Source organism: Chaetura pelagica, unplaced genomic scaffold (assembly GCF_000747805.2).
Source record: "Chaetura pelagica isolate M959 unplaced genomic scaffold, ChaPel_1.0 scaffold85, whole genome shotgun sequence".
Taxonomy (NCBI): Eukaryota; Metazoa; Chordata; class Aves; order Apodiformes; family Apodidae; genus Chaetura; species Chaetura pelagica.
This window is the reverse complement of record NW_009953505.1, coordinates 1,099,854-1,113,319: the sequence shown is the minus strand read 5'-3', so window position 1 is coordinate 1,113,319 and position 13,466 is coordinate 1,099,854. Positions and strand designations below refer to the sequence as shown.

General features: G+C 41.5%; 1 protein-coding gene across 1 annotated transcript; it reads left to right on the top strand.

Moving 5' to 3' along the window:
- The first annotated feature begins 673 nt into the window (after positions 1-673).
- On the top strand, positions 674-7,844 carry LOC104390273 (stromelysin-1-like). Its single transcript, XM_009999377.1, has 10 exons — positions 674-789; positions 900-1,144; positions 1,633-1,781; positions 1,876-2,007; positions 2,885-3,046; positions 3,665-3,884; positions 4,769-4,902; positions 5,459-5,618; positions 7,009-7,112; positions 7,504-7,844. The coding sequence occupies exons 1-10, from the start codon at positions 685-687 to the stop codon at positions 7,602-7,604; spliced, it is 1,512 nt and encodes a 503-aa protein (XP_009997679.1). The 5' UTR covers positions 674-684; the 3' UTR covers positions 7,605-7,844.
- The last annotated feature ends 5,622 nt before the right edge of the window (positions 7,845-13,466 follow it).

Genomic DNA, 13,466 nt, shown 5'->3' with positions numbered 1-13,466 from the left:
GCCTGCAGCAAGTATGGAAGAACAAGGGTGTGCAGCCATGTTATGTTATGATTATACAGGCCAAGTAGCAGCACAGGTGATGGTTCTGTAACCATGGTGGGATGTCAGGTTCAAGAGAAAAGATAAATGAGTCTGTTGTATAATCAGCTGTGCCACTAAAGTTATTAGGAACAAGACAGGCTAAAATAAGGGGTACATCCCTGACATGCTGAGCTCTTGCATGAGTGCCACACAGAAAATTGAGTGGAAGTTTCTGGGCATCTCTCACCACGTGTTAAAAGCAATTACAAATTGTTGTCCCTCAAAAAGAGACAGGTCTCTTTAGCACCTCTCAAAAATTAGGTGAATTTTAGCCAGGTGACTCATTACAGGTTTAGAAGTTTGTAAGTTTAAAATACTGGGCCAGATTAGGAATGGAAGGAAAAAAATACTGTCCAGTAATATGATTGTGAAATCAGGGGGTTTTGGGCAAGGTAAACTGTCATGTGTTAGCTTGCTTCTAAAACCAAATTTGTTTTCTGTGTTTCTGTGGGAAATCAGAGGAGGATGTTATAAACTGAGTCATGCAGTTATTGACTTTAGCAAGCACACAACGGGTATAAATAGAGAAATGCCGGTGAGCCTCAGACAGAAGGAGAGATTGAAAGGTCTTCTAGCAAGGGCTGACAGGACAGGGAGGCAAAGATGGAGACAAAGATCCTTCTTTTCCTTGGGTTATTGTATGTTACATGTTCTTGTGCTTTCCCAGTGGTTCCAGAAGAAGAAAAAGAAGATATGCAATTTGCTAAGGTAAGGACTACAGACAGAACTTGAGAAATAATTTATTGAGAAAATGAACATAATGATCTATTAGTAATGTAGAATATTGCATTAACAAATTGCTTTTTCTTCCCCATCAGAAATATCTAGAAAATTTTTATGGTTTTAAAGAAGAGAAAAATGCTTTCTTTAAATCAAAGAATCTCAATCACATGTCTGACAAAATCCGAGAAATGCAGTCATTCTTTGGGCTAGAGGTGACTGGGAAGCTGAATCGTAAGACACTGGACATGATGAAGCAGCCCAGATGTGGAATTCCAGATGTGCGCTCATACAGCACCTTCCCGCAGAGCCCGCGGTGGTGGAAGGATGATGTGACATATCGGTAACGTATATTAAAGCACATTTCTCTCTGCACTAGTGGGAAACTCTGTGGATATTAGGCAGAAGTAGTGTCAATGGGTTCTTTACTCCTGTCTATTTACTCCTTATTTATTCCTGTATTTCTCCATATGAAAGACTTATTAAGGATGAAGGGGCCACGACTGTAGGGACTGTGCGTATCTTTGCTGTTGGCTTTGAAACAGTGATGAAAAACATTAAAATGGCAGTTTATAGTAGCTAGTTAGCACTCTACTAAATAATGTAGTCAGGGGATAGAAGGATAGAACTAAGAGTTTATAGGTTAGGATTTCTGAAAGATATGAAAGAAAACTGAAAACTTCCTCAGTTTTGTAAGAAAATAACTTGAAAATAAAAAACTTGAAACACATACACAATAATAAACACTGAATAAAATATTTGACCTTGATACTGTGTGGCCCAGCCACATGTGAACTGGTTGTTTTTAATTCCTTTCTCTTTGTTTCATAGGATTTTGAACTACACTCCAGACATGCTGCAAGCTGATGTAGAGGAAGCAATTGCAAAAGCCTTCCAGCTCTGGAGCAGTGTCACCCCTTTGAGATTCACCAGGCTCTACAGTGGTCAAGCAGATATAATGATCTCCTTTGCATCTGGATGTAAGGGGACTCCCTTGCCTGAATATGATAAATATTTGTCACTTTTCTTACAGAGACTGTGAAAAACATCATTTTTTTTCCTCCTTTTTCTTAGTTCATGGTGACTTCTATCCCTTTGATGGTCCAGGAGGAACTCTGGCTCATGCCTACCCACCCAACACTGGGATAGGAGGAGATGCCCACTTTGATGAAGATGAAAACTGGACCAAATTTACTACCTATAGTGGTAGGTAACCTTAAATATTGCATTGCCTGTTTTCTATTAGACAGTGTTGATTTGAAGACACTGTGAAGCCACAGATCTCATGTCCGTAGTTCCAGTACTGTGATGTAAAACATCAGTGTAATTTAGTAAAGTGACTCTGCACATTTTGACCTGAGCTGCAGTCACAACAATCCCCTGAAGTTAATGCACAGACTGCAATTACAACTCCAGTGAAGTGAGATTAGCATGAAACAGCAATATTAGATGATTATGACATTGTAAGACAGGGAATTTTCTCCATTGGATAATAACTTTAAATGTTGCAATATTGATTGAGCTTTCATTTTTTCTTTTTTTATTTTTTTTTCCTTTTTTTTTTTCTGATTCCAAGTGATGGAGATCTTTAACTTTTGCAAAGGATATATATACACATATATACTTAATTTGTTGCTAAATATAAATAAATATACTAGTGAAGTGTTCCATTTTCCAGCAATGTCCAGGGATATTAGATGACACTGGTCTTTGTGAAGCAGTTACCAGGTGATTTCCATACCATTTATGGTTCCCAAAATTTGACCAGGTGACTAGAATTTTCTTATCAAGTTTTCAGTCATTATTAAAATTAAATAAGATTTTATTCCTTGTTGGCAGGAAAATTCCTGCAATATGAGAAAAACTGTCCCAAGACTGGTTTTCTTGCAATAAATAAACTATGAGAATTCAAAACTCATCTCTTCTTCAGGGTGCCAGAGAACCTCTTACTTGGGACACAGATTTTGCTGTTTCATTACGACTGCAAACAATGCATCAGTCATGAGAGGATGGTGTTTGTGTCCTGCTGTCATGCAAGAAAATTTATTTAGTTTTTGTTCTTTTTGCTGAACTTTTTTTTTAGGATACAACTTATTTCTTGTTGCTGCTCATGAGTTGGGCCACTCACTAGGTCTCGGTCATTCCAATGTCTTTGGTGCTTTGATGTATCCTATATATATGGCCAGGGATACGAGGGACTACAGGCTTCCTCAGGATGATATTGATGGCATTCAAGCCCTCTATGGTAAGTAAGAAGCATAATTTTTTTGGTGGATGATGCATAAGCATTTATAATTAATTTTACCCAACAGCTAAAATGTACTAAATATTCTACCTCAGGACGGATATTGAGGTTTAATTTCCTGATATCACTTTTATGCAAATGTCTTGTTTTCTTTGTGGCTAAGTCTACAAAAAGAGTCTGCAAAGTAGACTCTGTGGGCTGTATCCATGCCGGTAAGTCAAGCAGCCCAGGAGCCTTTCTCCAAAGATACTAGAGGAATAGCCTGTGCCTGTAGTACTACCTTCCTACTACCTGTAGTCTTACCTTCTTCCACAGTAAGATGGTCACGTGCACATCTGCCCTTTGTAAATTGTATTTTCTCTTCATTAAGTCCTAAGCACGTATGGTCTGAGAAACCAATGAGTTGTCCAGGCAAAACAATGCCAGGGACCATCATAACAGTCTGCAGCAGAGACAGCCAAATTAAATTACCCAGGAACTTTCCCTGGCATTAATTTACTAAGTCAGTTTTAATCTTAAGAAACCTATGCATTTGGCTTCATATGGTACATCCTGAAGCTCTGCAACATGAAACGCTCTAATTCACCTTCCAATTCCACACTTCTCTGCTTCCCAAAGGACCCCCCAGGGAATCCCTTGAACTTCCAACAAAAGCTTTTCCCCCACAAGAACCAACTGAAAGGACACCTGCAGAAGCACCAACTGAAATGTTACCCCGGGAAGAACCAACAGAAGTGACACCCTCCAAAGCCCCCAGAAGACCAGACGACTGTGACCCCCATTTGACTTTTGATGCTATCACCACTCTCCGTGGGGAAACACTGTTCTTCAAAGGCAGGTAAGTGCCTTCAGTTATAGCAGCACCTTTTCCTGAGACTCACAAAGGCAGAACAGAAAGTTCAGTTCAAGGAATTTATCTTCTCTTGGTTACAAGGAGAGGTATTTCTGGAAGTATTAAGGCAACTTTGCAAAAATTTACCAGCCCAGTGAGGCTGGGTGAAGTGAGTACTGTCTGTAGGGAGCCCTTGCTGTTACAGATGTTCACTTTTTAGGCACTGGACACTGTAATGGGTTGTTGCCTGGGCACATTCACCCATTCTAAGGGAAAACTTGATGTCAGGCCTAGGGTTTCACCCACTTCTCAGCTTGGTAACTGTTTTGATAGAACAAACTTCCTTCAATGAAGTGGGTCTGATTCCTCTTATGAAACACATAATAAAGAGTCATAGCTTAAAAACTTAATCATTTTCAGGGAAGGGGAGGAAGGAGTAGTTCCTCCTTAATCTGGGTTGTTAAATGTTTCTCAAAAATATTTAATGAACTTTTGTAACCAAATTGAAACTAAAAATGCCACTGTGCCTACCTTCATGGGACATGGTGAAGATAAAGCTTCAGGTTTCAGCAGTACCACAGACATCCTGTGTTGCCTTGGGCAAACCATCAGTGTCAGCAGAGAGGCCTATGGGGCCACCATCTCCAGGTGCACCTACTTGCAGTAGGAGGTGGAATAAGATGACCTCCAGAGGTCCCTTCCAACTTCAACCAGTCTATGAACTCAGAGCAATCAGCAGTAAAGGGCAAATGTCTAGACAAAGCAGGGGTGATATCTCTACCTGATAGGGAGAACTGGCATCCAGATAGTAGGATTTAAAGTACATTTCTGTGCTACTGATCTCCTAGTGATACAACAACAACAAGCATTGCTGTTTTCATTTCCAACAGCTACGTCTGGCGCAAAAGTCCGTATTTCTCAGAGATTGAGCACGACACCATCTCCTCATTCTGGCCCTCGCTGGCAGCTGGCTTTGATGCTGCTTATGAGGTTGACAAGAAGGATCGAGTGTTGTTTTTTAAAGGTATTTCTCTTATATTTCAGTCTGTTTTATTAATTAATAACTTTATAGTCATTGCTAGCTTGTATATATATGTAAGTTGAGTAATAATAATGTAATAAAATAATTGAAGTAATAAAATAATAATAATACTAATAGAAATTCTAAATATGTAAACATTTTTTTTATTTTCAAAATCTGTTACTGTCATTAACTAATGCTGCTTCACAACCATGTACAATATATTACTCTTCTTTTGTCAGTGACAGAGAAGGTCATACCTGAGACAAAATTGATTGCCTACATTAAGTTATTTAAATACATTTTTAAAGGTGCCAAACAAACCTAGAAAATATGTTGTGTTTTAACCACTGAGTATGTAACACTCTAATGAATATAAAAAGTGGAAAATATAACAGCTCTGAGGTGTTCAAATATATTCATATACTAAAGGGTCGTGTTTGTAGCTGGACATTGTGCTATTTGGTGACATTTACTACACAGAAAAGTCGGAGGCTTTGGTGAAAAGGAGCTGATGCTCACCAGGAATCCCAACTAACTTTTTCTTTTCTTCCTGCAGATGACCAGTACTGGGCTGTCAGTGGCTACAGCATAGAGCCAGGCTTCCCCAGGCCTATTAGGAACCTGGGCTTCTCCACAAGTGTTGGGAAAATAGATGCAGCAGTTCATGATCAAAATACCAAGAAAACATACTTCTTTGTAGGCAACAAGTACTGGAGGTAGGGTTCATTCCTCTTTTACATGGCAGAGAGTCAAAATAGCTTTTAAAATGTCATGTTTGAATTTGTACACTAGCTTAGTGGTTTCCTATTGTCAGCATTCTAAGTTGGTATTAAGCTGAAATGCAGAGGCAATTACTTATGTCTTCTAATAGAACAAATTCTATAAAACCTGAGATAAATATAACATCTATTGACTATTACCACCCAGTGATTAACGCTCACAAACAATTTTTTTTTTACACCTTAAGAAGCAGCATTACATGAAGTTAGTGTCTATTCTGCATTGGTGAGGCCACATCTGGAATATTGTGTCCAGTTCTGGGCCCCTCAGTTCAAGAAGGACAGGGAACTGCTTGAAAGAGTCCAGCGCAGAGCTACGAAGATGATGAAGGGAGTGGAACATCTCCCTTCTGAGGAAAGGCTGAGGGAGCTGGGTCTCTTTAGCTTGGAGAAAAGGAGACTGAGGGGTGACCTCATCAATGTTTACAAATATGTAAGGGGTGAGTGTCAGGGGGACAGAGTTAGGCTTTTCTCAGTGGTTACCAGTGATAGGACAAGGGGTAATGGGTGTAAATTGGAGCATAGGAGATTCAAGGTGAATATCCGAAAAAATTTTTTTACTGTGAGAGTGACAGAGCACTGGAACAGACTGCCCAGGGAGGTTGCGGAGTCTCCCTCACTGGAGACATTCAAAACCCACCTGGATGAGTTCCTGTGTGATGTACTCTAGGTGACCCTGCTCTGGCAGGGGGGTTGGACTAGATGATCTCTCGAGGTCCCTTCCAGCCCCTAAGATTCTATGATTCTATGATTCTATGATTCTATGATGAGTAGATTTTGTCGTCATTGTTGTGTATTTACTCACCAGCTATTAAGGGGCAGAAATGCTTTCTAAAATTTATAAATTACAAATTTATCAATAATCTATGAAAGGAGTTTAAAATATTTACTTTTTAAGAAACAGTTAAACTAAGCAGTAATGATAATCCTAATAATTAATCTGTAATATTGTCTTGAAAGCTCATTATTACACCAGAATTTTGCATTCCACGCATGGAGTCACTTCATAGATTGGGTGCTGTAAAATTAAAATATTAAGTTTTATTAATTATTGAAGTTGATTACTCATTATAAGCCCTATCCATCCTCATTATCAGTCTTAGGGAATAGAAGTGAACTATTTACCCTGGTGTTCTAGAAACGGCTTTGCATAGTCCACTACAGTTGTAAATATTCATGCAGCCAGGATTTTTACAGACCTATGAGATCACAGATGCTCATAGTTACTGGATTTTCAACTGAGAATAGGCTTGTTTAGTAAAAATTCCATCTGTTTTCAACATTGAATATCACGTCTTTGTTGTTTTCATTCAATTTCTTTGTTTAGTTTCAATGAAAATACCCAATCCATGGAAAGGGGATATCCAAGAAAAATAGCAACTGACTTCCAAGGAATTGGCCACAAAGTTGATGCTGCCTTTCAGAAAAATGGTAAATAAATTTAAACAGTAAATAATCTCGCACTGGAAGTAGTGGATTCTCCAACAGTATAAACTTTTAAGATTCAGCTTGACAAGGTGCTGGGCCATCTCATCTGTTCCTGCCTAGAAAGGTTGGACCAAATGAACCTTGAGGTCCCTTCCAAACTACCATTCTATCATTCTATGATTCTATAATGAAATTTAAATGCAATTAGAAACAAAAGGCCACTAACCAAAGCCAAAAAAGTATATGTTTCAAATGCATATACATATATATGAAACTGTTGTTCTTGTTTTTTGGGTTTTGGTGTTGTTTTTTTTAAATCACACCAAAAAATAGCAACTATTTGTATACAAAGAAGAAATCTTAATTTGACAATATTTTTTCCTTCCAATTCTAGGACTTTTCTACTTCTTCCATGGATCAAACCAGTATGAGATTGATATCAAGAACAAGAAACTAATCCGTATAATGAAGAGTAACAGCTGGTTTAATTGCTAGAAATGTTGAAGGATGGTGCAGACCTGTATTTGTACCGGGAATGGTTTTTTATGTTTTTCAGTTATAAACAGTAACATTCAGCTGTTACTGTGCACCTGAGTCTGAAACTATGGCCTTTGATTATTCTAATTTAAAACTTTTAAAATGTAAAACTTAATGTACAGTTTTAATTTATTTTGTTTTCCAACTATTTATTAATCAAGTTGTTTTTGAGTAATAAAGTATTTTGCTTCAGTATAGCAGCATTTGTTTGTTCTGGTTTAGTCTGCTGGAGACAAAACATCTCATATAACCACACAAAAGCATGAACTGTTCTTAGGACATCACCACCATTTTCAGCACCACTCAATGTCCATTGGGGGAAGTTAAAGAGAAGCAGAGGTAGGTGGGCAGTTCTGTCAGGCAATAAGTAATTTCCTGGGGAAAAGAGGGTGGAAACAAAGACACTCAGGAACGATGCAGAGGAGGTAGAAGAGGCAGGAGAAGATCCTACACAACAGTGTGAGAAGGGCTGTGGAGAGACTGGTAGCTGTGACCTCACCAGCCATCACCTCATGGCATGAGAACAGAGGGATGAGAGCAGGGATGGGGATGGGTGCCTGCTGGTAGATGGGGAACATGGCCGTGGGCTGAGAAGACCCATAATCCAGTGCTGTTGTAGATGGTTTTAGTGGGCACAGTTGTAGGTGCAGCAGGACACAAGTGATAGAAGTCTGGGTGTCTGATTTGGGGATGGACGCAGCACACAGGCAGAGTGGGAAGTGATGGAGATATGGTCACTGGGTCTCATGGAGTCAGGGAATTACCCCTACTGAGCTGTGACCGTGTGCCATGGTAATGGAGTCAGGGCTGACGGTCCAGCTCACAATGCTGGACCAGGAACCGCTAACGAGAACCACTTCTCAGAACAAACAAACCAAAGTAATCAGAACAAAAGTACAGGATTTTCATGTAACTACCAGAGACAAATCCTCCAGAGGAAGAGTGGTGAGAGGCAGACAAAAACACGTGTGCTTTTGTGAACAGGGTAACAGCTCAGTGACTAAACCCCTGTGAGGGACCAGCCCTCCAGACCTACTTTGGGAAATGGTATGGAAACCCTGCTGTAGCCCCTGCTAATATTCATCCCAAAGGGCCTGCCTGGGAGGATGGAGACTGCAGTAATGGCCTGCATAGATGAGATAACGATGAGGATTGAGATAACAACAGTGAGGGGCGGAGGGGGCAGGTCCCCTCCAGCTGCTCAGACATGTATGGCTCAATCACATGTACTGAGAAATCTAGTTTCTAGGCCTGTAAAATAGGGGGCTGCAATGGTGGGTTTGGGGAGTTTCATCTACACTGACCATGGACACTGATCCTCCCCTGTTGGCTGGACCAACGACGCTGGATCCAGGACCAATGATTTTCCTGTCCTCTTTATCTCTCTTTATCTCTCTCTTTCTCCCCACCCCCCCTTCCTCTTACCTTTTTCTTCTCATCCCCTTTTTCTTACTTAGTATATATGTGGATGGTTTTGTTTAGGTTGTTCAACATTAACTCCTACTAGTGTAATAAATGTGTTATTTGTTACAAGCAGACCTTGTGTGTCGCTGCACCTTAATCTGATCAAGGAGTGTTGGATGGTCAAACTTTTACTCAGACCGTAACACATTTACTCTCTCTGGGAAAAGACGAGGTCTGAGAGAAGGATTTTGAGCACAGCCACAGCTCAGCTCCTCTCTGAAGGAAGTCTAGAAAGCAAGGAGGTTCAGTCCTAATCTCCCTGGGCTGTCCAGTCTGAGTTGTGACACGCACAGGACTGGATCCAGCCGCACCTGGCTCCTCTATTGCAGCAGGAGTTGAGAAAGCAAGGGGTTCCAGTTCTAACCTTCCTGGGTTGTTAAATCCAGGCCATGTCAACCCCACCTTGGGATGTAAGAAAGCCTGGCTGAAGTCTGTCTTCCTTGGTGAGGCCGCATCTGGAATATTGTGTCCAGTTCTGGGCCCCTCAGTTCAAGAAGGACAGGGAACTGCTTGAAAGAGTCCAGCGCAGAGCTACGAAGATGATTAAGGGAGTGGAACATCTCCCTTCTGAGGAAAGGCTGAGGGAGCTGGGTCTCTTTAGCTTGGAGAAAAGGAGACTGAGGGGTGACCTCATCAATGTTACAAATATGTAAGGGGTGAGTGTCAGGGAGATGGAGTTAGGCTTTTCTCAGTGATGACCAGTGATAGGACAAGGGGTAATGGGTGAAAATTGGAGCATAGGAGGTTCAAGGTGAATATCCAGAAAAAAATTTTTACTGTAAGAGTGACAGAGCACTGGAATAGGCTGCCCAGGGAGGTTGTGGAGTCTCCTTCACTGGAGACATTCAAAACCCACCTGGATGCGTTCCTGTGTGATGTACTATGAGTGACCCTGCTCTGGCATGGGGGTTGGACTAGATGATCTTTCGAGGTCCCTTCCAACCCCTAGGATTCTATGATTCTATGATTCCTCTTGAAAGGATTTGATCTTTTATGTCAAAACACTGCTCTGATTATGTGGTTGTACAAAGAAGTTGACTCCTCCTTGCCATTCTTTTCTCCCTAGCAGAACTGGCTGAGGCAGCAAGAGGGGAGGGGAAGGTGAGGGGAGGTGAGGACAGTCTTGCAGTTACCACAGTCCAAACCCCATTAAGCAGAGGTGAGATTTGCTCCTGGCCTTCTGCACAGGGCAGATGCCTGACATCTGGCTGAGACTCCTACTAACATCTGTCACACCACCCATCAGGGCCAGAGAAAAGAATGTGTTTCCCAGTGTACCCACAGACATACTGTCCCACTGTGCTAGCAGACAAGTGGGGACGAGCAGCCAAGATGTTGCCATGTCTGATCTTGAAAAACTTCTCTGTCCTGTTCTGCTTCTCATGAACGCTTTGTGCCATGCAAAATATGCACTGAGCACTGACTGCTAAAGCAAGGCCTAAAACCCACCTAAGTGAGAAATTAAGCCACAAATCCCAGCAAGGCTTGAAAGTCAAGTAAGGACTGAATGGCTCAGCATTGCCACAAGGGCAGTGGTGCACCATGATGAAGTCATGGACTGTCAAGTGGGTGAGCTCACCTGGCTGCAGTCCAGGCAGGGCAGAGATGCAGGAAAACTGGTGTTGCCCCAACGCCTCCTAGTATCTTTCTCAATAGCTTGCTCTGTGTACACAGCTTGTCCTGAAGGAACTTCAATCCAATGACTTTAGATGGCTCCAGGGTTAGGCAGGCCACTTGTGAGTATTGCTTGTATCTAAATAACAGAGTTAATACCCTTTGATTTTATAAGTGCCTACACACTTTGACATCCTAACTAGATACATGTGAAGGCTACCTTCAGAAATCAGGCCTTTAGGCTCTGGTTGTTGGCTGAGGCTTGAAAGTGGTTAAGGAGGAACAAAAAAGGGTATTTCAGCAACAGTAAAGCAAAACATTGGTGAAGCTTACAATTACTCACCTTGATCACTATATTAACCTATTTCTCTTAGATAAGGCAGGTACTGTTTTTTATTCATGAACTCAAGGAAAAAACAAAATTAAAATACTCTTTACCCCCATATATTAAGTAGCTTAAACTACTGGCATCCAAAAAGCTAATTATACTTATTTGGTTGTGAAGGAGAATCTAGAAGGTATTCTGTGTTTTGGTCTAACCTGTACCACAAGTGGAAGACAACATAGCATGGGTTTTACCCAGACACGGCGGCTGGTGAGATGTGTTAACCACGGATTTCCCATCTGTATTTCTGTTTTGTTAATGTCTTCAACTTCAGCAATGAAAGATCATTAATTTTGGTTTGGGAAAAAGAATTACATTCCTGGCAAATGGTATAAGAACACGTAATTCAGATGGGTTTGGAAAGAGGAGCATTGGAGCTGCCTGTCTAATCTTAGTGGGCAAGAGAAATTTCCTTGTAACCATGATCTTATTATAACTCATAAATGATTGCTGGAATTAAAAGCCTCTTAGTTACCAGCAGGGAAAATTTCTCCATAAACATAATTTCAACTACTCATCTTCTATGAATATGAACTTTCCCTGGACACTGAAGCTAGGCATGCAAAAAAGATACACACAAAACACCCAGTTACGTCTGAAATTCTTGACTGCCCAAGTGTTTTCCCAGCCCCACTCCTTGCACACAGAAATTCCGAAAAAATATCTTAATGACTTCACTGACTGTTTAATAGGACCCTTAAGGAATATTAGCCATGTGAGCTTGTAACAGTACAGGCTAACACAATAAAGAGATTCTGGAAAGTATCTCCTCCACTAGCAATTCAGTCACATGTATCGGGCACCTCTAGATGCTACAGCCAAGCAACAGGTTCCAGGCCTGGACATCTGGCAGCTCACTCATGGGCACTCACTCTGCAGATAGAAGACTGGTCTAGTCCCAATAGCAGCAGCTGTCATAGGTTGCTTTTTGGGAAGGATAATGACTGTATTACACAGAAGTCTCTGGAGATGTTGTGACAAGGAACTTCTGTGTTTCTCCTTTCTGGCCTGATTTTCAAGGCTGTTGCAGTGGTTGCAGAGGAAATCTGGAAATACATGCTTAATGCTGTTCCCTGTGCCTGGGATTTAAGACCTTCCTGGGCAGGACTTGTGTACAAAGCAATACACCGCTCACAGGGACAGACAACACTGCCACAAGCAAGGATAAAATGAAGAATTAAGCTGCCAGGAGGCCCTGAATCCTCAGCAGTGGAAAGCAAGGGTGGCCTGTGTGCAAGTGATAACTGGGACCAGAGGGATATAACCATGCTGGACATGGATGGCTATTATATGAAAGTCAGTAGGTCACACACTCATCTCCATAAGAAAGATGGTATTTCTGAGGCCAGGTTTGTGCAGCCAACTCTGATGGTTTGCAGCACAGCCAGGAAGGAGGTCAGAAGCTTCCCATGCATAGGTCAGCTCTCCCAGGTTTTGGCCAGAGGTCCTACACTGCTGCCAGAATCCAGCCTGGCCAGGACACTGAAGGCACAAAAGGCAGCAGAATGGGACAGTTTCAAGCTCCATGTGATGAAGACCTCACCTGTCACAGAACAAAACAACATAAACATGTTCTGTTGAGGCTCTACAAGTTGTTCTTTCACCTTTCTTTTCTCTATACTACATTATCCATTGAACATATAAACTGTGCATTAGCAATAAACCTGCCAAAAAGGAGAAAATTTTAACACCTCTTGCAGTGTTACATGTGTTAGGTACAGCTAGCAGGGGCTGTGGCTATAGGAATGAATCCAAGGCAGAAGTTTAACTGCCTAGCAGTCACTCATTTCCACCACCATTTCCTGGCCTCTAGGTGTGTTGGGCTCTGGAGATCCAAGGCAGTGCTCTTCAGCAGGAAACAATTTTTGCAGATTTCTCAAGGTTACACTTGTTTCTAGCGTTTCCTTTCACAACTCTGTTAGCCTATCAGCTCTGCAGAAGGGGGTTTATTCTATGCACATGCAACATCCCACAGGCTCTATAGTGCTGCAGGTGTACCCTAAATCCTGTGTCAGCTCCATGCAGAAGGGACTCTCAGTCAGAGAAGGTGCTGTCCAATGGCTGTAGACATCTCTTGTCAGGATGCTCAGGAGCTTCACCATCACCATCATCTGCTTTGTCCTCTTCTGTGGCAGTGTGTGAAGGGTGTGATGGTGCGTGAACAAAAAGTGGACCAAATACTGGAGTAGACCTGATGTTGAGTCTTGGCAGTTCTTAAGACCAAAAGCAGGCATGGAGAACCAAGGATCCTCTCCTCTGAAGGAGAAAGCCATCAAAGACTTTGTAACAGAAAACCTCAGTGTTTTTTTAAAACTTTATAGTAAGTATAACAGAAGGAGATTGTGAAATAGGAAGCA

Bases quoted from the DNA above. Each gene is read 5' to 3' on its own strand.
- LOC104390273 (XM_009999377.1), top strand. From the start codon at position 685: ATGGAGACAAAGATCCTTCTTTTCCTTGGGTTATTGTATGTTACATGT. The intron at 3,047-3,664 runs GTAAGTAAGAAG...TGCTTCCCAAAG, and splicing joins TGGCATTCAAGCCCTCTATG to GACCCCCCAGGGAATCCCTT. The intron at 3,885-4,768 runs GTAAGTGCCTTC...CATTTCCAACAG, and splicing joins ACACTGTTCTTCAAAGGCAG to CTACGTCTGGCGCAAAAGTC.